The following is a 26,217-nucleotide window of genomic DNA, read 5'->3' as shown; positions in this document are numbered from 1 at the left end:
TGCGCAGCGAAGATGGCACTAGAGTGAGAGCTTGAGTTCGAAACGAAGTGAAACCCCTGTCTGACTACTTTTCCTATCTGGCTAGCTACTCAGAAGTTGGGGAACTCCCTGCTTTTGTAACCAAACTTCCTCACTACTGAAGCCACTCCCCTTTTTGGAATTAACTCCCCCCTGTGGAGCCTCTTCCAGTCATGCTTGTTGTTGCTGTGTGTACGTCACACCATTACGCGGTGTGAAGTACACACATCAACATGTTGGAATATTGCCATATCACCATACACATTTTTGACGATATGAATATGAATTGTAACATATCGACAATGTTACGATATGGCCCACCCCCAATTTCTGCCTCCACTCCAGGTGTGGATGTGGACCCGGAGGAGAGTTCGTCTGATGCCACGGCGGGCAGCTCCAGCGAATCAGCCTCTCTCTCCATCCCCAGCCTGGAGCTGTCGGATGGGACGCCGCTCACGGTAGGGACTAGGCATGTGGATTTTCGGTAAATTTTTCTTTCGATTAACTGACACCCTTAACACTGGTTAATAATCTGTTAAAAAGTGAAATAAGTTGATTCTGTACTGTTCTGTTTTTTTACATGCATTCATGTACTTCTGACGTGTAACTTCTCCGCCTTCTTGGCCAGTTCTCCCTTGTAAAAGAGGCTTCGGCCTCAACGGGATTTTTAACTGGTTAAATAAAGGTTAAATAAAAATAAATAAAACACCATGCAACATGTATTTAGATATACGGTAATTCACCTTTAAGAATGGTTCCTTTCCCATACTGTACTGTGGTTGGCTGGACTGTACTGTATGCTGTGAAAAAGTTAAATTCAGCACGTCTAATCTAGTACACCATGAAGTTTGATTGGTTGATGCATTTGTATGCATTTTGTATTCTCTATTTTGTATGTCAAAAGCTGTTTTTTTTGTAATGATTAATTGATTAATTTATCATTAACACATTCAGTGCCACAGCGCTTCAGTAAAATTGTCTGGAGCCTGTGCCAGATTCACTTCCATTCAGTTGAAAACAGCTATAGAATTTTTTCTATTATGGCTATATTAACGGGGCTGGACTTTAATGAAAGATTGAACACTCCTGCTTCTTCCAAAGAAGAAATTTTGTTTCTAGACAGTTCCATTATGAAATTACAGCCTCTCAAAAAAGTGCACTTTCATGGGTTTTCTGTCGTTTTTTTTTTCTTTCCAAGATATAGCCCCTTTTATGAATACCTTTTGCACTCTCACATTCACTGACTCTGGCTGGTGTTTTCTGATGTGGTGGCGTGTGGTGTGGTTTCTGTGCAGCCTGTGTGTGTCACACACCCCTCTCCCCCCCCCCCCCCCCCCCCCCCTCTCCACCTCTGAGCTGCGGGCTCCTCCCACACGCACAGAGTTTGCTTTCTCGACTCGTTTTTGCCCCGGACAGATCCCAGCTTTGCTGCGCGCATAATTTCCTTGATGGGCATCAAGGAAATGATGCGCGCTGGCAAACGCGACTGAACGAAAAGGCTTGGCCCGTTCGGCTTCGGATGCTGCCTTTCTAGGAAATCGTGTGGAGATAGATAGAAGCATAAGAGCTCAGTTGTGAGCGCGGATGCAGCCGAGCCCACTCTCGCTGTAGACGGAGCAATATATAGGCTCTGGCAGAAAGCATGCATCGGTTTCCACGGCTTTCTCCGCTGTCTCCTGTACAAAGTAAAGGATCTGAGGTGGGTGGAGCAGCTCCTGTGACGATGTTTAAGGTGGCGCCGTGTGATCCCTTGAAGGGATTCATGCTCACTGGCTGGGTACGACCTTAAACAGCAGAATTATGGAATAATATGAATTATGATTTTAGGACGTCCACAGACGTCCTTGGCACTGAACGTTACTTTTTTTTAGGACGTGCACAGACGTCCTTGGCACTGAATGTGTTAACATGACCAATTAATAAGTTACGGAAATTGATTCAAATTTGCATTCCTAGGTCACGTGGAACCTCCTGGATGGGAACGCGGTCACGGGGAACCTTCTGGATGGGAATGTGGTCACAGGTAGAGGTGGGACGATATAAAAATGTCATGTCACGATTATCCTACACAAAATAATCGTGATTGATAATCATCAAAATATGCTTAAAACTCTTAATATGGCACCAACCATACTTGAATCACTTTACCTTACATTTAGTTAAGGAACCAATATTGGAGGTGTTGGCCCCCAGGGCAGACACCTTCCTCCAGCAGGTTCTGCAGGTGAGAACCTCGTCTTTCTGTTGTTCCTTATTTTTGAGCCCGTAATATTTCCCCACAACTGATTTAACTTTTTTAGCTGGAGGCCGAACTGGCTTCAGCCATGTTGACGACGATTAACTGGAAAATTCTAAATAAAACAGAAAATCAATCGGACTGTGACTTGTTAGTGAGCTAAGTTAGACAGCTTTTTCAAGTCACCCGTGACTTGGGATGATATAGAGCAGTGGTTCTCAAATGGGGTTCTCAAATGGGGCCACGGACCCCAGGGGTCCGTGGCACTTTGCCAGGGGGTCCGCGAAAAGTTTTCAGGTTAAAAAAAAAAATAATAATAAAAAAATAAAAATAAAATAAAAGCTACATGTTACTTATTCCTTCTCAAACTACTTCCTACATGGTGCTAGTCTATCAAAATATCTTGGCTGTCATTGATTGTGTTGCATAGTGGTTTTCTGTACTGTTGACAAATTGTGATATTGTAAGTCGCTTTGGACAAAACAAAAGCGTCTGCTAAATGATGTAATGTAAATGTAGTGTAATAAAAAAATAAAAATAAAAAAATTGTGCAAAATCTTCAGAGTTCAACGAAAATAGTTTATGCTTTAAATCTAAAATCGTTCATGGATTACCGTACATTTTAATCACAAACCTATCAAATTAAAAGTCAAGCACGTTACCGTGGAAACAATTAAGCTTAGCCCACAATCACAAATCAGAATGAGGGGGTCCCCGGTATATTTTCTATCTTGTAAGGGGTCCTTGGCTGAAAAACATTTGAGAACCTCTGATATAGAGAGCCAAAGTGAAACGTCACTTCCTGCATTCTCCCTGTACCAGCGCTGAAAAAAATATGAATGGCAGTGAACGGAGAATAAAGTTTTTTTTATCCCACAGGGTGCCAACGTTAATTTTGTCAATTTAACACCTTAACTGCCAACGACGAGTGTAGTCGTCAAACACAATCCAGCTGTTCACTGCCAGCGACGACTTGACTCGTCAAAAAAAGGATTTTTTTTTTTTTGACCGTGGGATGTGCATCTAACCCTTTTACATCTCTTATATAATTATTGGAGCCACCAAACGTTTACAACCCATTCCACCGACCCACTAAGTGGCAACAGTGCTCTCCTGGCTAGAGGAAGGCAAGCATTTTTTTAACTTGTCACGCCATTCTCACGCCAGCCATTCTCATGAAAATGGATGGGGGAAAACGCTCTCGTTTTCGCGCTGATTGCTGGCGATGCGGGATTGCAAATTTACATAATACATTACAGGTGGAACACACTTTGAAACACGCAGCATAAATATGACCAGAATCGCAAAAGCTTCTCTCAACCAAAACTCCAAGAAGCGAGCGAGTCCATGCCGACTTCCTCAAACAGCGGCCGTGCAGACAGGCACAGGACAGCAGCAAAAGCACTGAGACTGTGACGGCCGCTGCAGCCAAGAAGAACGCCCACGGAGGGAGGAGTTGAAGCAACTCTCCCTCTCGCTCTCTCCCTCTCTCTCTCTCTCTCTCTCTCGCTCTCTCTCTCTCCCTCCCTCCCTCTCTCTCTCTCTCTCTCTCTCTCTCTCCCTCTCCCCCTCTCACTAGGATTAAACCTAATGCGTCTCCCTCCCGAGAGGGAGGGAGAGAGAGAGAGAGGGAGAGAGAGAGAGAGAGAGAGAGAGAGGGAGGGAGAGCGAGAGGAAGGGAGAGAGAGAGAGAGAGAGAGAGAGAGCGAGAGAGGGAGAGAGAGAGAGAGAGAGAGCCAAAAATGAATGGTTAAAGTGACATTTCTATCGAATTTCACAAAAAGCCGTTTATCTCTGAATATTTTTTCTGACGCTAAAACCATGCTGTATTCAACTGCTAATGCTTACATAACTACTAACTCTACAAACTAACTCTTTTAGACAGAGAAAGTACACATTCTATTAGTACTTTTGAGATATTGTATGTTCACAAACTCCAAGCAGAAAATAATCCTCGGCTCTTGTAAAATGAGCCACAATCCTCAAAAAACGGCTTGGCAGAAGCTACCTACAGCAAGAAAAAAACGGCTGGCAGTCAATGTGTTAAAACATAACTTTGCATATAAAGAAAGTCGCAGTTTGTCGTCAAACTGAAACGTAGGGGTTAGTTTCGTATAAAAACTACATAGCTTGTGGCATGTCGCCAGTCTTCAGCTTTGCTGGTAGAGAAAGTGACGTCACTTAGGCGACAGTGTATGTAGGTAGTCTTTCTGATTTCTAACTTATAGTGCAACAGTTTGGCGACAAACTGCGACTTTTCTGACATGCAAAGTTATGTTTTAAATTGACAAAATGAACGTTGGCACCCCGTGGCACAATTCAAACGGGATCAAAAAAGTAACGTTATTCTCCGTCCACCGCCATTCATATTTTTTCAGCGCTGGTACAGGGACAAAAGCAGGAAGTGACATTCACTTTGCCTCTCTATTCATTCTCATATGACGATATTCACAATTATACGTTTAATGGAAATTCACCACCCTAGAATTATCTTGAGTGTTTATTATGGTGATAGATGATAATATCTTTTTTACAACTGTTTTTATTGGTACAAAAATATATGATACAATACAGCACTGCCGATATATAACATTGTGTGCCGGTATTTTCTTTTTTCCTCTTCAAGACTTGTAGACTTTAGAGCAGAGGTGCCCAAATTCTTACCTATGAAGGGCCAAAATTAATCTGGATGGATGGCCGTGGGCCAAAAATAAATGTTGATGTTACATGAAATTCCATTCAATTATATTTTATAGACAATTTACATTCTAAATCTAAAATCGGTCTTTGAGTTTCATATGGTAAAAGTATCATCAAGCTAGCTTTAAAAATGAGCCCGCCACAGCCTCTGAAACACAGTAATATTGGCCTAGATTTTTTTCCTTTCAAAACCATGGAGGGCCAAAACAACCTGAGCCTGGCCCACGGGCCCCACATTGGTCAGCCATGCTTTAGAGTAAAGTATTTCAAGCAACAATACAAAATGAAATAAACAGAGCTTTACAGAACTTTACAAATCCTGCATAAACCCACCCCACCCACCCTCATTGAACTCAGGCCCAACAAACAAACAAACAAAATAATAATAATAATAATAATAATAATAATAATAATAATAATAATAATAATAATAATAATAATAATAAATAAATGAAAATAAAGGGGGTCAGAAAAATAGAGAAGTGAGGTTGGGGGGGTTTCATTCCTCTTCCATGTCTGGAGAGATGTTGAGTAGATCAATATGTACCATATGGGTTCCAAGTCTTCTTGAATGTCTCTATCGAGCCTCTGAGAGAAAATCTAAGTTTCTCTAGTTTAATATTATAGAACTTCCTTGCTCTATTGATTGTGAGTAGGGGGAGAAGTGTGCTTCCATTTAAACAGAATCAAGCGTCTGGCCAATAAGGTTGTGAAGGCCAGGGCTCGCTGCATGGCAATAGGGAGATGATAATATGTTTTATTGTCCCACCGCTAGACACGGGGAACCTCTTGGAGGTGGATGAGGCCCTTCGAGCCGAGGGCCACACCTCCTCCACTGAAGTCCCCAGCCTGGGAGCCGAGGAGGCACTGGGAGCCACCCACCCCCCCACAGGTGAGCTCTTCTTTTGTACAGATACAGATACATACAGGGTTCCCACACACATCTGGAAAGGTATTAAAGGAGAATTTCGTTTTTTTACACCACGGTCCTTATTTCCAGTTTAAAATATGATGTTTTACTCACCCAAATTAGTTTGGTTTCATTCGGATGTGCACAGAAGATTTTGAGCTCGGAGTAGCATCCTCAAACAGGCGCAAACGGGGCAAGGTGCTCAGTAAATAACACATTTTCTGTCACATCGCGGTTCATTGTGGTTGTTTGTGCCAGAAGAGAGGCACCATGGAACACATCCTCAGTTGCTGTTCGAGGGCATTGGGGGATGGGCGGTACCGCTGGCGTCATGACCAGGTCCTCAGGGCTCTGGCAGACACAGTCAGCACAGCCATCAACAACAGCAAGTACCAGCGCACCCCCAAGCAATCCATCGCCTTCGTCAGAGCTGGGGAGAAGGCACAACAGCAGCCAAGTTCCTCCGGAGGGCTTCTCACCACGGCACGGGACTGGAAGCTCCAAGTCGACCTGGGAAGGCAGCTTAAGTTCCCGGAACACATCTTTGCCACTTCACTCCGCCCAGACATGGTGTTAACATCAGAGTCAACGAAGCAAGTGGTCCTAGTGGAGCTTACTGTCCCTTGGGAAGACCGGATCGATGAGGCCAATGAGCGTAAGAGGGCCAAATACGCTGAGCTTGTGACGGAGTGCAGGAACAAAGGCTGGAAAGCCCGCGGCGAACCAGTCGAAGTAGGGTGCCGGGGTTTCGCTGGCCAGTCATTATACCGAACCCTCAAACTCCTTGGAGTAAAAGGTCAGCTGTGCAAAAGAGCCATCAAAAACATCTCAGAGGCTGCGGAAAAAGCTTCAAGATGGCTGTGGATCCGAAGGGGGGATCCGTGGAGTAGTGGGCCACTTGGACACAAGTCTGGGGCTGATCACCCCTGACTAGGGTCGCCCGGGCGAGGGTGTCTGATGATCAAAGACCCGAAACACCCTATGACCCCGGGTCCATCACTGATGATGTGTCCAAGTAGCACCAAGAGGTGTATTCTAGAACCAGTGGCGGACTGCATAATCGGGCACGTCGGGCAAATGCCCGGTGGCCTGGCCTGGCCTGGCCTGGCAAATTTTTTTTTTTTTTTTTTTTTTTTTTTTTTTTTTTTTTTTTGCAGGCCAGGCCAGGCCACTCACTGAACAGCAGGCCAGGCGCCGCCTACTGGTTTACTAGTGGTTTTATTACTTTATTCAGGTTTAAAGTGGGTGCATCTCATTGTAAAATTGGACTTGGCCCAAATTGGGCTTCAAACAGCTCAAATTGGGCTTCAAACGGCCCAAATCGGGCTTCAAACAGCCCAAATCTGGCTTTAAACGACCCAAATCTGGCTTCAAACGGCCCAAATTGGGCTTCAAACGGCCCAAATTGAGCTTCAAATGCCCCAAATTTTTCGCCGGCGCCCTTCGGACGCCGGCACGCGCGTCGGCCCATATCGGCCTGGCCTGCTTGGTATCTAATGCCCGGCCTGAATTATGATCCCAGTCCGCCCCTGTCTAGAACTGTTATATAATTATGAGAACATGAATTAGCGATCTAACTAACCTCTTGTGCTCCCGACTGCCGACATGCTGTCCGAGTGTCCATCACAGATAACACCTCCCGCTTTATCTCCCGCTGCTGTTTGTTGTTGTCGATATGTGTCCCCCATGCTGAAGGCCTAGTAGCACTTACCTATTTTTTACAGTCAAGAAAATTTAGCAAACACCCCCTACTGGGTTCCGTGTAGAATTGACTCAACTTGTCCTTCGTAAGAATTACTTCAAATTTGAAGACTCATTTTACTTGCAGTGCCAAGGAGTGAGCATGGGCAGTTCCTGTTCCCCTAATTATGCCAATCTATTCATGGGAAAATTTGAGGAGGACTTTGTTTATCATAACAATCCTTATTCCTCTCTTCCAAAATGCTGGTTTCGTTACATTGATGATATTTTTTGTGTATTCTCAGGCAGTGTGTCTTCTTTGCAAGCCTTCAATACATACCTGAACTCATGCATGCCAACTATCAGATTCACATTGGAGCATAGCAATGATTCTGTCTCTTTTCTAGATGTCTTAGTGGAAAAAACAGACCACCTTAACACCAGAGTTTATAGAAAACCGACTGACAGGAACACTCTTTTACATTATAGCAGCTACCATCCTCCAAGTCTAAAGAAGGGTCTCCCATATAGCCAACTACTGAGAGCTAAACAAATCTGCAGTTCAGATATGGCTTTTAAAGAGCAAGCCTCAGAAACGTGTGAACGCTTAAAAAAAAGAGGCTATAATGATTTTGTGGTTGAGACCTGTTTAAATAAAGTTAAAAAGGTTGAAAGGAATAGCCTGTTGACTCTTAAGCCTCCCCCTAAAAGGGACCCCAAAACAGTTCTGGCTACAACCTTCTCTCCTTTAACATTTGACATTAAGCAAGTAGTCTTGAAACACTTGCATATCTTATCCAGCGATCCCCTTATAGCTCATTCTTTCCAAGCCCCACCAATCTTTGCACATAAACGTGCCAAAAACTTGAGAGATACTTTGGTCAGAGCTGATTGTTATGTTCCTCCACAGCATTTTCTTTCTAATTGTAACCTCCCAGCAGGTAATTTTCCATGTTTAAACTGTGCCCAATGTAACGCAATGATCAAAGGAGACACTTTTTCACATCCTCATACTGGAAAACAATTCTACATCAAGAATAGAATTTCATTTCTGTTAACCCCATTCTTGATCGTTCAAGCTATCTGAGTCAGCTCTCTCAGAGTCCTTCTTCAACCACTTTGAATAAACTTATCACAGACTTCAGCCTTATGGATACATTTCGTGTTATTAACCCTTCAGTAACTCAATACAGTTTCTATTCACATAGGCATAGGACTTACTCACGCATTGATTATATATTTGCTTCTGCCTCATTGATATCCGAAATTCACAGTGCAGTAATATTACCCACTCCTCTCTCTGACCACAGTATTGTGTTGTCCAAAATTACCCTCAGAGATACACCTAAAAAAGCGAATCGGTGGCGTTTTAACACGTCACTGCTGAGCAATGGTAAATTTTGTGAATTTTTAAAGAAAGAACTATGTGAATTTGTCTCTATAAACATGGGTTCTGTTGATGACCCTTGTATGTTTTGGGGGGCCCTGAAGGGCTGTATACGAAATACTGCAATATCTTTCTCATCTCATCAGAGTAAAAACAGGTTAGGTAAAATAAATGAACTGGAGGCTAAATTGACTGAATTAGAGCATAAACAACAGGTCTCTTTTTCTGATAATGTAAAAGTAACCATTGATGCAATACGCTGTGAGTTGAACTCTTTGCTGAGACAGAGAGCTGAATTCTTAATACTAAGGACTAGGAGGAATTACTATTTCAACGGTCCAAGGCCTAGCCATTTACTTGCTTTGAGGTTAAGACAAAATGAAAAGTTTTCAAATATCACATCGATTAGTTCTGCAAGCGGTTTATTAACAGATCCTAAGGAAATTAATACAGAATTTAGAAATTTTTACTCTGACCTCTATTCTTCAGAAATAAATTTGGACATTGAAAAGAATAAGACATTTATGGATGGGCTAAATCTCCCCTCTTTAGCTCAGGAAGATGCAGACCGTTTGGGGGCCCCTATTACATTAAGTGAACTCAAAGACGCCATCTTTAGTATGAAAAGAGGGAAATCCCCGGGGTGGGATGGTATTCCCCCCGAGTTTTACTTAACCTTTTGGGATGAACTTGGACAACATATGCTGGATATGATTCTAGCTGCAATTGAAAATGGTTCTTTTCTTGGTGATGTGAACATGGCTTTACTTGTTGTCCTGCCTAAGCCTAATAAGGATCCCACTTCATGTAGCAGTTACAGGCCTTTGAGTATCTTATGTGCAGAAGTAAAGGCGTTTGCCAAAGTTTTGGCCACTAGGATTGGAACACATATGACCAAACTTGTTCATCATGACCAAACTGGTTTTATAAAGTCCCGTTTGGCGGGAGACAACATTCGTAGACTACTACATGTAGTACACTTCTCAAGAGATATTAAAACCCCCTGTGCAGTATTGTCACTCGATGCTGAAAAAGCTTTTGATCGGCTCGAGTGGCAATACCTATGGGAGGTTCTTGAGAAGATGGGTTTTGGCCACGGTTTCATTGAGTTGCTTAAGGTGCTTTATGCTAATCCTTCAGCCTTGGTGACAGCAAATAACATCTTATCTTCTCCCCTTTCCATCTCTAGAGGGGCCCGTCAGGGATGTCCTCTCTCCCCTCTTTTATTTTCTTTAGCCTTAGAACCCTTAGCCCAACGTATAAGACAACATCCCCTTATTAAGCCCATCACTTTTTGTAATACACACCACTCTTTGTCCTTATTTGCAGATGACATACTATTGTATGTCGATGACTCCTCCTCAATTCCTCATATTTTGAATGTCTTTGCTCAATTTAGCGCTCTCTCTGGATACAAGATTAATTGGACCAAATCCCAGTTAATGCCTCTTAATCCATCTTTAGACCCGTCTACACTCCCTTCTCATATTCCAGTAGTTAAATCTTTTAAATACCTAGGCATTGATATCCATTCCAATTTACAATCTATCTCTATGAAAAACTTCCAAAATATTTTTAGTCGAATAGAGGAAGATTTGAATAGATGGACAAAATTACCTAACTCTTTGTCAGCTCGAGTCTCCATAATCAAAATGGATGTTCTCCCCAGAGTTAATTTTTTTTCTAATATGTTACCCCTCCCTCCCCCAAATGGTTATTGGGATAAATTAAACAAATTAGTTTCAAATTTTATATGGGCTGGTAAACGACCACGCATTAAGCTGTCCATATTGCAGAGGAAGAAGGATGATGGCGGTTTGGCTGTCCCAAATTTCAAATTATATTTTTGGTCATATGTGCTCCGTCCTGTGTCAACATGGCTGGATCCTAATGCGCAGGTCTCATGGAGACCAATAGAAGAGAATCTAGCCTGCCCCCATCGGTTACAGGACCTTGTTTATTCATCTTTGCCTACTAGACTGGTTAAACGTCAGCTTGGTCCAATTATGTCATTCTTACTGTCAACATGGCGGTTAGTGGAAAAGTATACTCATACTGCTTTAAAATGGCACACTCATAGCCCCATATTTAATAACTTTAACCTTACTACAGGAGGCGCCCCCTTTCAGTCTTCACAATGGTCTACAAAAGGTGTTGTTACTTTGTCAGATATTTGGGACGATAGAGGAATGAGATCATTTGATGATTTGTGTTCCGGGTATAATATCTCTAGAAACTCTTTTTTTCTGTATCTTAGACTTAGACTAGCAATGCGGACTTATGGAGTCCCATGGGGTGTTGCTTTATCAACCCATATACTCCAATCTCTGATGAATGTGGGAGCTCGAACCAGTGGTTTGGTAGCAAGGCTATATTTACTCTTAAATTCCATCTGTGAACCTCTGGCAGTCCATCAAGTCTGGAATAGAGATCTTGGATGTTCAAATGATATTTGCTGGTTAACAGTCTGGAACAACTTGGACAATACTTCAAAAAACCCAAATCATAAACTGATTCATTTTAAGTTTTTGCATCGGATGTACCTCACTCCTAGGAAGCTCCATTTGATGAAGCTTATACCTTCCCCGAACTGTGAGCTCTGTCCTAACGGGGACGTGGGGACTTTTTTGCACATGTATTGGAACTGTCCAGGGGTAGTGCGATTTTGGAGAATGGTAGCTATAACTTTATCTGACTTTCTTGATGTTGAAATACCATATTGCCCGAAGTTTCTTTTATTAAATGATACCTCTTCTTTAGATCTTTCACTTCATCAGAAGCTCACACTTTTTGTTGCCTTGACTGCGGCAAAAAAAATGTTGGCCCTACGCTGGCAGCCGCCTCATTCGCTCTCTCAGAATCACTGGCTACAGTCCTTACTGGATATTATATACTTGGAAATGTCAGTAGCAAAAATGCATAATGCCAAACAGTTAACTATCAATACATGGGTTTCTCTTGCTGAGAAAGTGAAAGATCTTTTGAATACATCTAACAGATAATAATGTACCTAATGTATATTCTAAATAATACAAGCTGTTTTTTGTTTTATTTTTCTTTCAATCTTTTAGACTTTTCTCTCCTGATCTAACAAGATAAGATGGTCAATTGTAACTGATTGCCGCCTGGGGTGGGGGGTAGGGGTTAATTTTTGTTATGTGTTTGTGTTTGTGTTATCTGTATTGTCTGTTGTCATGTCACAGAAATAAAATAAAAAAATTGATAACAAAAAAAAGAATAGAATTTCATGTAGAACTAAATTTGTTGTCTACCTTTTAACACGTTGAGTGCCAAGGACGAGATATCTCGGCTTACATAATCCAACCGTTGAGTGCCAAGGACGAGATATCTCGGCTTACATAAACATTTTTTTTTTTTGACGGTGGGATATCGATCAACCCCTTTTACGTCTCCTACACCAGAATTGGAGGTATTGAATGTGTATAATCTATTTTACCGACCCACTGAGTGTCGACATGTCTCTCCACAGTAGAAAGAGGCGACCCAAAACTGGACGGAAAAGCGCGACGAAGCCGTTCTCATACTGTAAAATTGATGGCGAAAACGCTTTCACTTTCGCGCTGATGCACAGCGGTGGCAACGGTGGGGGGTTCCAAGAATAGATTGGATGCACACTTTGAAACACGCAGCATAAATATGACCAGAATCGCATCAAAGCTCTCAACCAAAACTCCACAAAACGAGCGAGTCCACCCAGACTTCCTCAAACAGCGGCCGCGCAAACAGGCAGCAGCCAGGCAGCAGCAACTTCGTTGTGACACGCCCGCTGGAGAGCCAGGGAGGCAGGAGGAAAACACACACGGAGGGAGGAGTTGGAAGCAGAGGGGGGTTTCCTGCTGTTATGGAGGAAATTACTGTTCAAAACTATTGTTTAGATGTCTGACTCTTACTGATGCCAAAAATGAATGGTTAAAGTGACTGTTCTATCGAATTTCACAAAAAGCCGTTTATCTCTGAATAATTTTTCTGACGCTGAAACCATGCTGTATTCAACTGCTAATGCTTACATAAGTACTAACTCTACAAACTAACTCTTTTAGACAGAGAAAGCACACATTCTATTAGTTCTTTTTAGATGATTGGTGTTCACGAAGTCTTAACAGAAAAGAATCCTCGGCTCTTGTAAAATGAGCCAGAATCCTCAAAAAAAAAACTGGCAGAACCTACCTACAGCATTGAAAAAAGGGCTGGCAGTCAATGTGTTAAGATGTGTCTGTGGGCTCATTTACATAGGGAAAACTAAAAGAGAGTTAAAAATCAGGATATCTGAACACAAGTCCAGCATAAGGAGGTGGAGACAGAGATAAACTGTTACTCCAAAGGGAAGCTTATTACATCCACACATTACAAACTGAGAGCCCTAGAGGCCTTAATGAAGAATTGCTATTAGGTTGCTTCTTGTAATGTTATGTCTCAACTCCCTTAGAAATTTGTCCCATTGATTGGCGAAAAGACCTCTTTTTAACTTTCTATTTAACTTTCTATTTTGTATTTTGTATTGTTTATACCGTAAATTCCGCACTATAAGCCGCACCGGTGTTTTAATGGTATTTTTTTTTTTTTTTTTTTTTTTTTATTGTGTTTTAATGTTTAATTACCATATGTAAGGGTTCATGCACAGAGGGGATTGTCGGGAAAGAGATGGCTGTTTGAGGAAGCTCCCATTTATTAACATTTCAACAAAACAACATAACACAACACCACCTGTGTTGTGTTATGTTATGTTATGTTATGTTATGTTGTTAAAAGAGGGCAAGAGAGGAAATTAAAACAGAAGTGGATTTATAGTTAGAAAGATGCTAAAAAAGAGAGTTTTTTTTTTTTTTTTTTTTGAAAAAATCCATAGATAAGCCGCACCGTTATATAAGCCGCAGGGGCCAAAAAAGGCCAAAAAACGGGAAAATTTTTTTTTACGGTAATTCGTATTTCTATGTATTTAACAAGGCCTGTCACTACTATGATACTTCTTGTAAATAATGTTGATTGCTTGTTTGTGCTGTGGCCTCACCTCCTTCTCTGTGATTGGCTGCATTGCAGCTTCCACAGATGCACTCCATCTGATGATGTTTTTTCAAGGTGATTTGTTTGACCACACCTATATATATTACCCATTGTCATCTGTTCTGATGTACACTGAGGATGGCCTAAGGCTGAAACGCATCTGTTTTGCCCTTAATAAAAAAACTAAAGATTTACTCTAATTCGAGTGCTGTTGCCTACCTCTGTTTCTGTTGTCGATATGTGTGGCCTTATTCCAGACGAGCGGCAATTGAATTGAATCGTCGATAATCTTGACATCAGATCATATCTATATGCCAAGCTAGGCTGCTAAGCTAACAACAACATACTGTAACAGATGAGTCAACTCTGACCTGCCCCGGATGGGCTTACAGTGCTTATGTTCTTCTTCTGTGGTTTCTCTAACAGAAGCGCTTCTCACTGCTTCTTCTGAAGTTGTTGTTTAGAATCACTCAGACCAAAACCTTAAAAAAGTAGTTTAATCCGCTGTTTTTTATTTTATTTTTATAAGCATTTTACGAAATGTCTGAAAAAATAAATGGCAGATGAAATCCCTTGGTTCGTATGCCTAATCCGGAAGAGGGCGTGACTTTGGCTCTATTGTTTTGAAGTCATATAGCATTAGCTCAGCCATAACTGTAGTTGACTTGCTGTCCGCAGGGGGTGCCACCGCCTCTGCTGGTGCCGGAGCTGCGGGCAGCGAGCCATCCATGCCGGCTTACCTGGTGAAGTGGATCACCTGGAAGGAGAAGAAGACGCCCATTGTCACCCAGAGTGAGAACGGACCCTGCCCCCTGCTGGCCATCATGAACACACTCTTCCTGTGTTGGAAGGTAAACAGGCTGCGCACTAGTGCTGCACGATATTGGAAAAAACTGACATTGCAATATATTTACTGCGATATGAAAAAATACATGACTTTTCACAAAATGACTTGAATAGCTCTATCAAGTCGTCCTACCCCCTGCTAGTTGGTGCCTTTGTGGGTGGATGCCTTTGGTTTCATATGTGATTGGATCCCATCTGATCACACTACAATGCAGGGTTCATACACATTTTGACGATTAGATTTGCATGACTTTTCATTCAGTGACTTTAAACTAGGGCTGTCAAATGATTAATTTTCTTAATCGCGATTAATCGTGCGATTAACTATAGTTAATATAGATTAATCACATCTTTGTATCGCATGTTTAAAATGCCATTATTTTGCATTGCAAAGCATTTTTAATTAGATATTAATAATTCTTACCAGTGTGTCGTGATTGGGAATCAAATTAATGCAAATAAATGTACTTTGTGATCTTGAATTTTAGATTTATTTTCAATTCAATAGAAGTGCAATGTAGACAGGAGGTCAAAAAATGTCTACAAAATGCATCTTGAATAGAAAATAAATGCACAATAATTGTAAACACTCCAGAACCTATATTTCCGGCGGCGGCGCTGTGGAGCAGTCGAAACCCAAAATGACACAGCCGAAGAAGGCTGTATCTGAGCTAAAAACTTTGGCAATTCCATGTGAATAATGGCTCGGTATTGGAAACTGTGTATTGATAACGTGTATATCGCGTGAAGCCATTGGAGCCGACCTCCCAGTGGTTAGAGGACCCGCGCATCCCAGACTCTGAAGGAAGAATGAGTGATGAATGAGTCTCGCGCTAGCTAGCTGGCTGCTAGCTGGCCGCTAGCTGCTCTGGTATGCTTAGCTTTTAGGTGATAGCTCAAACTCGATGTACTTCGGTGATATTTTAATTACGTTTTACACCAGGTGCAAACTACTGCTCTTGACTTGTCCACTGTGCCATTTGGGTGTTATTTAAAGTAAAACGAGCCATTTAGAAGCGCATTGCTGGCAGAAGACAGGAAACGGCTGCGAAGTACGGGTGCGACGAAGGGACAAAATAGCGGCATGCGATTAAAAAAAATAACGCGTTATGGGCGGCATGCATTAACGCGCGATTAACACGTTAACGCTGACAGCCCTACTTTAAACCAAATTAATTTCCATGACCAAACATTGGTGTATACATGAAAAGGTGAACAACAACATTCTAACCATAAAATTAAACTAATAACAGATTACAATAATTGAAAAACTAACACGGTCAATTAAGCAATAAGCCCCAAGAGGCTGTGATTAACAGTTGTTTTACAACAGCTATATACAATGTGGGGATGTGAGCATGAGGAGAAGGCCTTGAGTGCCTACTTCTGTATCTGATACAGAAAGCATCCCATGTTAACTTTAATTGAAGAGGAGTGGATTTGTCATAAATCCAGAATTTGCATACATGGGTGCATCACCTGATTCAATTACTTCTTGTGATTGTTGTGGCAGTGGCCTTGTAGAAATCAAGTGCCTGTTTTGTACACATAGTAGCAGCCTAAAGGAATCCCTGAACAGCAAGTCGGGTCTTGAACTGACTGATGGTCATTTGAAGCTTAAACAACCATTCTTATTACTATCAAGTGCAGACTCAGTTGATGGTGTGTAACATGACATTTTCAGATTTTGTTTTATGGACAGAAAAAGACAGAATAGAGCCAGACCAGCTATTATGTGACGACATCTACAATGAAATTGGGAGAGGGGATGTCCGACTGACGTCTGTGGCCGTTGTGCCACTTTTTTCATGGGGTTGATGGATTAAACCCGCGGAGCGGAGGCTCTGTGCGGCGAGCGCGGCGCTCCGCACAAGCTCTGCGGAGGGACTGCACGGAGCTCCGCGCTCCTCTCAAAAAATGTAACTCCGCAGAGCACGCCGCGAGCTCGTGCAGTCAATTCCGAGGCTATGATTGGCTAATGTTGGCTATGGTTTGTATAGGGAAGAAGCCTCCACAAACTGACCAAGTGACCGGCGAAATCAGTGCAAAATGAACGGGTTTGAGCATCGCCACATGAGTGAGGGAGCAACATGATCCTTTTCTCACAGTCATGAGGGAGCCCATTTTAGAGTGACTAGCCTACAATTTACTACGTCAATAAAAACGATTTGAGATCGAAAAAATTAAATGCAAAGCACAAAAACAAGAAGACAACAAACTTACTTGCTAAAAACAAACTGAAAATAGCCTACAATTGCACTAGGATTGATTATTCGCCGATATAAATCAGGATCACACTGATGAAGAACTGATGTGACATTTGCATTCTCGCTAAAAACACAACGGGAGCCTGGAGGGGGATTCTCCGCTCTCTGCAGACACTGCACTCCTACCGTATTTACCATAAAAGGATGTGCCTCTGCGGAGAGAACGGTCTTTCCGTGAACACCGCAGACACCGGACACTCCGCAGTCAGTATAAATTTGCTTTAAGTAGGTGGGCCTGAGTAATATCATCAGTGATGTCACTCGAGCAATTGTGATGTCATCGATGTCACACAAGCAATTGTGTGATGTCACTCACGCATAAATGATCAATGATTTAAGACATCACCTATGATGTCACTGATGTCAGAAACACTATGACATAATCACCAATGAATCACCAAACGAGCAATTTAGCTAAAGTGGAGGCTGGGTGGGTGAGTGGTATGTACAGAGGGCGGTCAAGATTTTCGGATGAAAAGGAGAGGAAGAGAGGAGGTGGATGGAGATGGGAAGGAAAAAGACAAGAAGTGTCAAAATGGACAAAGGGAAAGAGTCTCCTCCATAGAGATCTAGCGTTAGGGATCCTATCTATCTATACTGTATATTTATATTATTATAAATAAAAGGGAGCTAGGCTTCCGTTTGTCTGTCTGTCCCACTGTATGACATCATCAGTGATGTCATACATTCACACACACACACACACACACACACGCACGCACGCACGCACACGCACACGCACACACACACACACACACACAAAGTCCCAGTGATGATGTAATCAGTGATGTCATAAATTGTGACATTATCAGTGATGTCAGAGGGATTGTGACATCATCAGTGATGTCATAAGAGTCCCACTGATGATGTCATCGGTGATGTCATAAGAGCAAAATCAAGTCCCAGGGGCAGACACTGAAAGAAGTGGGAGTCTGGCTGAAGGCGGGGCTGTATGCTGCCAGCTCCAGGACAGGTGATCCAGCTTCCCTGAAGTATGCTATCAAGGAGCAGCCAGCAGAAAGCTGTCTTTCCTAGTTCACTGAGTACTGAGTTTTTAAAAGTAGCCATCTAGTGGACCTGGTATGGTAGCTGCTAGAGGCAAAGCAAAGTAGACTACAAAGGTATAGGGGAAGCTATCTGCTATGCAGAAAGCTTTGCTAGATGAAGAACAAGCATTGTTAAATGAGGAAATTGTGTGTCTTTGAGCGGCGCTCTCTGTACTGTTTTGTATTGTATTGCCCTGTATGTGAACGATTGCTGTTATATTTTTTCCAGATTTTTTTTATCCCATTTTTATCCCCCGTTAGTGCTAATTTTAATTTATTTATCCTGGTTGCTACTCCACCCTCTGCCAATCTGGGGAGAGCCGAAACTGGCTCCATGCTTCACCCGAGACATGGGCAGTTAGCCAGCCGCTTCTTTTCACCTGACAGGGGAAGCTTCACCGGTAGGACATAGCACGTGGGAGGATCACACTATTCCAACCAGTTCCCCTCCCTCTGAACAGGGGCCCTTAACACTTTGAGTGCCACGGCCCTTGGGCAAAAGGTGCTGTACTGTGCCACATAGGCCGCAATGCATTTTAAAACAGTCATATAATTTCTTTAATAATTACTATGTAAACACTGAACACGCATAAATAACGATGAGACTCTCTTCTATCACCTGCAAAAAAAAGTTTATTGATCCCATTTTCCGTTCTTTAGTTATGAGCCGGAGAAGATAGCTTGATTTGACCAAAAACAGCAATTTTTTTCTAGAAACCTGAGATATTCAGCCTTTTGTGAAAGGAAGCATTTCAAGCACATCATTGACTCATTGCTAATATTTTCTGATGTAATGACACCTCAAAAATAATTTCCTTCAATAAAAGAGTGAAAACAAAGGAATTTTGTTTGGCCAAATAATATTTTTTAGCTGCAACCAGCAGCGCTGGCCCCTGCGTGCGCAGACCCTACACCTTCTTGCTGGTCTTGATTTACTGCTGGTGGGCATCAGATAGCCTATTCTAGCTTGTTTGCTCTCTGTGCATCGAGCCTGCTGCAGCTGCCTGGGTCTGTTGTATGCTGTAGTGCCTTGCGTCTTCTGTGTGTTTTACTCCACGTTCTCTCATCTGGAGAGCGCTGTCGCCACCTAAGGGTTCTGTAAAATAGGTTAGACACATTCAATAGCTCTCATATTGTAAGAGGCGATGTAAGAGGCTTAGATCGACACCCCCCCGTCAAAAAAACAATTTGGAGTTATTGACGCCATTTGGCGTCGCTGGCAGCGTACGGTAAATTTCTCTTGACGCCATATGGCGTCGCTGGCACTCAATGTGTTAACGACCAGAGGAGGCAACACATCAGCGACCAGGATATTCCATGTTTTGGTGTGGGGTTCCTATATGAAGGAAACCCCCAGGGGGCACGGGGAGAACATGCAAACTCCACACAGAAAGGCCCTTTTGACGACCCCACCCGGGCGGGGGGCACTCGAGGACATGCGGACGGGCACGCACTCCTTGAGCACTCACAGCGTCCCAGGTGGGAATCGAACCCAGGACCTTCTAGCTGTGAGGCGACAGCACTTACCACTGCACCACCATGCCCCCCGAACGATTGCTATTAAACATTGCTGTCGTCTTCCTCTCACAACAAGTACATCACCGGATATACGTACGCGGGCGATGTATAGCTCTTGTGCTGTTCATGTCACGTCCGCATCGACGCCGCCTAGTCACATTTAGGAGGTGCATGTCCCCTGCGCCGACAGGCTCGCCAACCGTGGCGCATTCGGCACTGGCTTTGACGCAGAGCCAAGTGGGTGGGTGGGCCTAGAGATCTCATGTGATGTCATCAGACAGTTGTGATGGCTAAGTGGGTGTGGCTCAGTGATGTCATCAGACAGTTGTGATGGGTAAGTGCGTGCGTGGGCCTCATGTCCAGTGATAGTATCTCCACAACCGTAACTCGTAGAGACTCAGGGATGGTGGCGTTGAATCCGGAGTGAAAGAATACCTATAGTCCGTTAAAGGCATCGCATCGCGATCTGACCTTCTGTTTCCCAGAAAATGTCAACATTTCTCTGATTGGATAGTGGGAGGTCGCCCACCTCCCACTATCCAATCACAGATTGGTTGTGAGTTACGGTTGTGGAGCTATGTCCACCCTGCATGCAGGGCTACGGGAGAGAGACAGCAGGGATTGGGAGTTCCAAGTTACTGACCAAACACTCTATTTCAGTGATTGCTGTCAGAATATAGAGCCATTTAACATTTATTTTAACACAAAAACATCGCTGAATGCAGCTTTAATGTACTTTATAAATAAAAAAGGGAGTTGATATTTATCTGACTGCTTGTATTAATTGATGAAAAAGTAGCCATGTGCAGTAATAATATAGAAAATTGAGGATGTGATACTTGCTTCACAAAAGGTTGAGCTCTATCGAGATGCATTGTGGTGCATCGTTGAAACGAATCGTTGAATCGTAATCGAATCGGTAGGCCAGTGAAGATTCACAGAACTAGTTCATTCATTAATTTATTCAAACCAGTTGCTTGGCCCGACTATTTGTTTTGTGCCACCATAACTGATGTGTTAACTGACAAAGGCATTTCATAGGCTGTCTGACATTGCAAGTTTGAAACAACCACTGTAATGTTACCCGCTGTAATGTTTGCTTGAATTCCTCGAAACCACACGTGTAACTTGGTGTGCACATCTGCCTGTTTGTCCTCAGGCCAAGCTGCCGGCTCAGACTGAAGTCATCACTACTGAAGACCTGATGGCTCATCTAGGTGAGAAAACACAGACGCACACACAAACACGCACACACACACACACACACACACACACACACACACACACACAGCAAAATGTATTTGGGTAAAGGGGGTACTTGGATTCAGAAAGCAGGGAGAGGGGGTACTGAAGCCCAAAAGGTTTGAGAACCAGTGACCTAAATCAAACAGCGGGGGAGGGTCGCTGACTCAGAGAAGCCCTGCCTGGTCGGTGGGAGGAGCCTCGATGTTCAGGAAATGCAGTTTTTGTTCTGGGACGAACAGTACCGCTTTTGTCCACAGGGGCTGCTACAATCAACACACAATGGAAGTTCCTCTGAGCTGCTTTAACATACAATTGCATTGATACATTCATTGCAATGATCACTGTATGTTCATGTCTCCTGTAGGAGAGTGTGTGTTGTCCGTCACACCCAGAGAGAAGGCAGATGGCATGGAGCTCAACTTCCAACAGGTACTCACGCATGCATGCATGCATGCAACTAGATATTAGACACACATCACATATTTTCCTTGCATGAACTTGCACTTTATTATACAACCTAAAAACATTGTAACACACCAATATGGAGCCCTGGGCTGTCTGCACCAACATCATCGAGGAGTGGTGGGAGAGATAATGATGATGTTGGAAATAGAAGCAACGTTTTCAGTGCTTTTGGATTATCTCATGATATTTAGCCTTGACTTTGATCCAGAATGCAGAGATGTCAAACATAGCCTACTTTTCAGCCCACCGTGATTTGCAAGCATATATGCCAAGTTGAAAGCTTTTCTTTCTTTCTTTTTCTTTCTTTCTTTCTTTCTTTTTCTTTCTTTCTTTCTTTCTTTCTTTCTTTCTTTCTTTCTTTCTTTCTTTCTTTCTTTCTTTCTTTCTTTCTTCGCACGGCCACGGCGGGTCTCCTTTTATCTCCCCCGCCTATTCTGAAGAAACTCTCAAGTGACGTTTCTCAAGCTCGCTGCACCCCGCACATGTATCAGCGGGCCATCGCCATTTACTGTAATTACCTCCCGTGCGTATGTGTGTTGTGGGCGCAGGGCTGAGGAAAGGTGCAGGCTGCTCTGCAGTCCGCATGCCAATTGCTCACAAATAGTCTCTCCTGCTTTCCATTCTCCCTGCCGCTTCCTCAGCTTTTCTTTCTTTCTTTCTATGAGACCTAAGTCGCACGGCGCACCCTCCGTGCTGTCTCGTTAGGTCTCCTTTTATCTCCCCCCCCTATTCTGAAGAAACTCAAGTGACGTTTTGTCAAGCTCACTGCACCCCGCACATGTATGGCCATTTAATTACCTCGCGTGCATGTGTGTTTGTGGGTGTGGCAGCACTGGCAGGGGTGAGTAAAGGTACAGCACAGACAATACTGTATGCCAAGTTCAAGTTTTTTATATATTTTTTTTTGGGTGGCCCGGTACCGGTCCGCGGCCCGGTGATTGGGGACCACTGCTCTAGGGGCTAATATGGCCCTCAAATAATGACTTTGGCACTCTGTAAAATAATGTCCACACATCTCTGGACCAAGAGCCAGTCATTTGTGTATCTTTCTGCCTGCCATCTTTGGTGTAGAGAAACTAGTGCTTTTGTCTAGGGCTCGAGGGGGCCTGATCCCATTGGGATAACCCCATGATCCTTCAAGTTTCTGATTTCCTTATTGACATACAGTACTACACTGTAATGTATACTGATTGTTTTTGTGTGTGTGTGTGTGTGCGCGCGTGTGTGTGTGTAGAACGTGAATGATGCCATGGCGGTGCTCCCTAAGCTGTGCACGGGGCTGGACGTGAACGTGCGCTTCACGGGCGTGACGGACTTCGAGTTCACGCCCGAGCTCATCGCCTTCGACCTGCTCTCCATCCCACTGTACCACGGCTGGCTCACAGACCCACAGGTACCAACTACTCTGTGTGTGTGTGTGTGTGTGTGCATGTGTGCACGTGCGTGTGTAAGAGAGTGCATGTCATGGTGCAAACACACTGGAAACAGAAGCGAGGGAAGCATCTGGAAGCACAGGCAGTTTAATTTGCGTGCTCTTGTTAATACCTTCCAACATTGGGCTGTGAAAAAGAGGGGGATTTTCTGGGATATCGGTGAATGGCCTCAATGTCCCCCCGCTCCTTATAACCCTACACCACAAATTAATTATAGAATAAATACAAGGATGTAAAGTCAATTAAAAGTCATTTCACATGTTTGTATTTAAAAATGTGAAAAGTGCTTAACCGGTCATTTATGCACACCTGAGTCTAAATTACTATGGCTTTTTTCATTGAGTTTTATCTGCAGACTAAGCAGCCATAGGCTTTGGGTTCTATCAAAGCTTTTATTTTTTGTATTGAGTGATACACTTTACTAAAACTCATATCAGAAGTGTTCTTTGTTTTGTGATTATTAACTGAGTGATATCACACAGACATATTTATATCACACTGTTATTATTAACTGATTATTGGAACAAACCGCTGGTTTATTGTGTGGCAACAAACCGCATTGACAGCTGATTGACAGGCTGACAGCTGACATGAAGTGAAGTCTGTACTACCGGTATAGAGCACGCTGATAAGCTTAGCTTGTAAACAACTACGGTGGCTCGTAGTGGACAAACATCATGACATTGCGTAACGTTATAGCCCCCAGATGTCCGTCAATTTGTGTGCCTGTTGACGAGCGATTTAAACAGAGCGACAGAGCGATTCCAAAGGATTGAATCGAGCGACAGAGCGAAAAATAAACATCTCGTGTGAACACAGCTTAACACATTCACTGCCAGCCGTTTTTTTTTTACTGTAGGTAGCTTCTGCCAAAGGTTTTTTTTGAGGATTCTGGCTCATCTTACAAGAGCCGAGGATTATTTTCTGCTTGGACTTTGTGAACACAAAATATCTAAAAAGTACTAATAGAATGTGTGCTTTCTCTGTCTAAAAGAGTTAGTTTGTAGAGTTAGTAGTTATGTAGATATTAGCCGTTGAGTACAGCATGGTTTCAGCGTCTGAGACAGAAAGCTGAGATAATCGCAGTTTTGTGAAATTCAATCAAACAGTCACTTTAACCATTTATTTTTGGCATCAGTAACACATCAGACATCTAAACAATATAGTTCTGAACAGTAATTTCCTCCATATCAGCACCCGCACCCCCTCTCCTTCAAACTCCTCCCTCCGTGGGCGTGTCTCTGGTGGCTTTCAGCAGCGTTTGTCACAAGCGAGTTTCTCCTGCCTGTCTGAGCAGCCTCCCTCCCTGGCGGCCCCCTCGTCGGCGAGTCTGGATGGGGCTTGCTCGTTTATTGGGTTTTCGATTGAGAGCTTTGATGAAGCTTTGTGCGATTCTAGGCTTTATGCTGCGTGTTTCAAAGTGTGTTTTGCACCCAGTCTATTTTTGGAACCCCCCACCGTTGTGCGCCACCGTTGTGCACCAGCGTGAACGCGTTTTCGCCTACAGTATGAGAATGAGGCTCGTTCGTTTCTGGGTTTTCGGTTGAGCTCAGCTGGAATGAAGCTGTGTGCGATTCTGGCCTTTCTGCTGGTGTTTCAAAGTGCGTTTCACCCATAATCTATTATGCAAATTTTCAATCCCCCACCGCCAGCACCCAGCGCGAAAGCGAAAGCGTTTTCGCCCCATCCATTTTCATGAGAATGGCTTCCTCATGCTGCTGTCTTTGCTTGGCTTTCAATAGTCTGGAGAGCACTGTCGCCACTTAGTGGGTCGGTGGAATGGATTGTACACGTTCGGTGGCTCCCATATTATAATAGGAGATGTAAAAGTCAACGTCCCACCGTCAAATTTTTTTTTTTTTTTTTTAACACGTTCACTGCCATTGACGAGATATCTCGGCTTACAAAATCCAACGGTTGACTGCCAATGACGAGATATCTCGTCTTAAAAAAAAAATTTGACGGTGGGACGTGGATCAACGCCCCCCACGTCTCCTATAAAAATATTGGAGCCACCGAACGTGTACAACCCATTCCACCGACCCACTAAGTGGCGACAGTGCTCTCCAGACTAGGGGTCGACCGATTATCGGTTTGGCCGATTATTATGGCCGATATTCAGCATTTTGCCGATTATCTGTATCGGCATTTTCATTGGCTGTTTGCCGATATAATAAATTAATTAAAAAATGCGCTATTGGCTCAGAATGCAGCTCTAACCAGCCTGTGTGTTTCTCTGTGTTGCTGCTCTGTGTTGCTGCTGTGCAAATGTCCTGCCCACAGCGCTATCTGATTGGTGAGTATTAGCCTATCAGAGGGCTTCTCAGATGAAATCCGAGCTGCCTTGTGCCTTCATTCAACAGCGTGCCGTGTGGGTCTGTGCAGCGCAGCGGACTGACTGACAGTCCGCAGTCCGCAGCAGGCTGCCAAGCTTGCAATAAAGTGAATAAACATCATAGTTATCTAGGCTGACATTGCATAAACACCACAATCGTCTGATCTATCATTCTTATTAGTAGATGATTCGTATGAAGCGCTCCCTGGCTGCATGGCATGCAGTGCAAATTAAGCGTGGAGATATGGTAGGTTTGATAGAAGCGTGAGTTGAAATCCGCCGAATGCACTTTCTTGCAGTGATAAGTGACCATCTGTCCCGCTTTGTGCAGGACTGCGCCGCATTTTCAACACTTTTCACGCGTCCCGCAAATTGAGACGATGTCCCGCATTTGCGCGAGGCAGAGAGAGAGGGAGAGAGAGAGAGACGAGAGAGCACACGGCACACGGCTTGCACAAAGTGGCCTGCTCGTTAACGTCACTTAACCATCTGCAGCTGTGTGAGAGAGAGAGATGAGACTGGGATCACGGCTCTGCTCGTGACACTACTGTCTGCAGCCATGAGTAGGCATGCAAATATAGGCTACTTAACCATAAAATAGGATACCAACAGCATAAAGCTCTGCAATGCTGTTTTAGCAGAATTGAAGACAGCCTCAAATATTTCTCAACAGCATCCTGTCTTTGAGATGTCATTTGCAGATATTTAGTCTCTACACTGCTACAAAGGACATTTATAAATTCCATAAGCTGCTCTAATTAATGTTTTGTTCAAATGAACCTGTAATGTAGCCTAGGCTACTACAGTTACAGTATGGTTCTACTTCAGTATAAGATATAGTAGGCTACATTGTTCTACTAGAAAAGTCTGACTAACTTTATATGGTTGGAAACATGTTGTCTTTCATATCTGAACAGAAGCCATGAATCCCATCCCATATCAGCAACCTGTCCTGTTTTATTGGAGCCTACACACTGTAGTCAGATGTCTTGCTTTCTTACTGTATTTACCGGTTTGATTTGTGGCTGTGTGAACACAAACGAACCAAGGCACAAATGCAACAATTGTATAAATTAAGCCCCTGAATCCAACCAAAGCCAAACGACCTA

General features: G+C 43.3%; 1 protein-coding gene across 3 annotated transcripts in view; it reads left to right on the top strand.

The window, feature by feature from the left end:
• Positions 1-26,217, top strand: part of mindy1 (MINDY lysine 48 deubiquitinase 1) — a 60,816-nt gene that overhangs the window by 4,248 nt on the left and 30,351 nt on the right. For 2 of the 3 annotated variants that reach the window (XM_083645771.1, XM_083645770.1), the window contains exons 3-9: positions 364-476; positions 1,975-2,047; positions 5,730-5,846; positions 14,632-14,804; positions 20,790-20,847; positions 21,240-21,304; positions 22,575-22,733. In XM_083645771.1, the coding sequence (XP_083501897.1) occupies positions 364-476; positions 1,975-2,047; positions 5,730-5,846; positions 14,632-14,804; positions 20,790-20,847; positions 21,240-21,304; positions 22,575-22,733 (758 nt within the window). The remainder of the gene's footprint in view (positions 1-363; positions 477-1,974; positions 2,048-5,729; positions 5,847-14,631; positions 14,805-20,789; positions 20,848-21,239; positions 21,305-22,574; positions 22,734-26,217) is intronic. The other variant, XM_083645772.1, reaches the window with a different exon arrangement.

This window comes from Poromitra crassiceps, assembly GCF_964638095.1.
Source record: "Poromitra crassiceps genome assembly, chromosome: 11".
Classification (NCBI taxonomy): domain Eukaryota; kingdom Metazoa; phylum Chordata; class Actinopteri; order Beryciformes; family Melamphaidae; genus Poromitra; species Poromitra crassiceps.
Note: the sequence above shows the minus strand (reverse complement) of the source record. Positions and strands in the feature narration are given on the sequence as shown.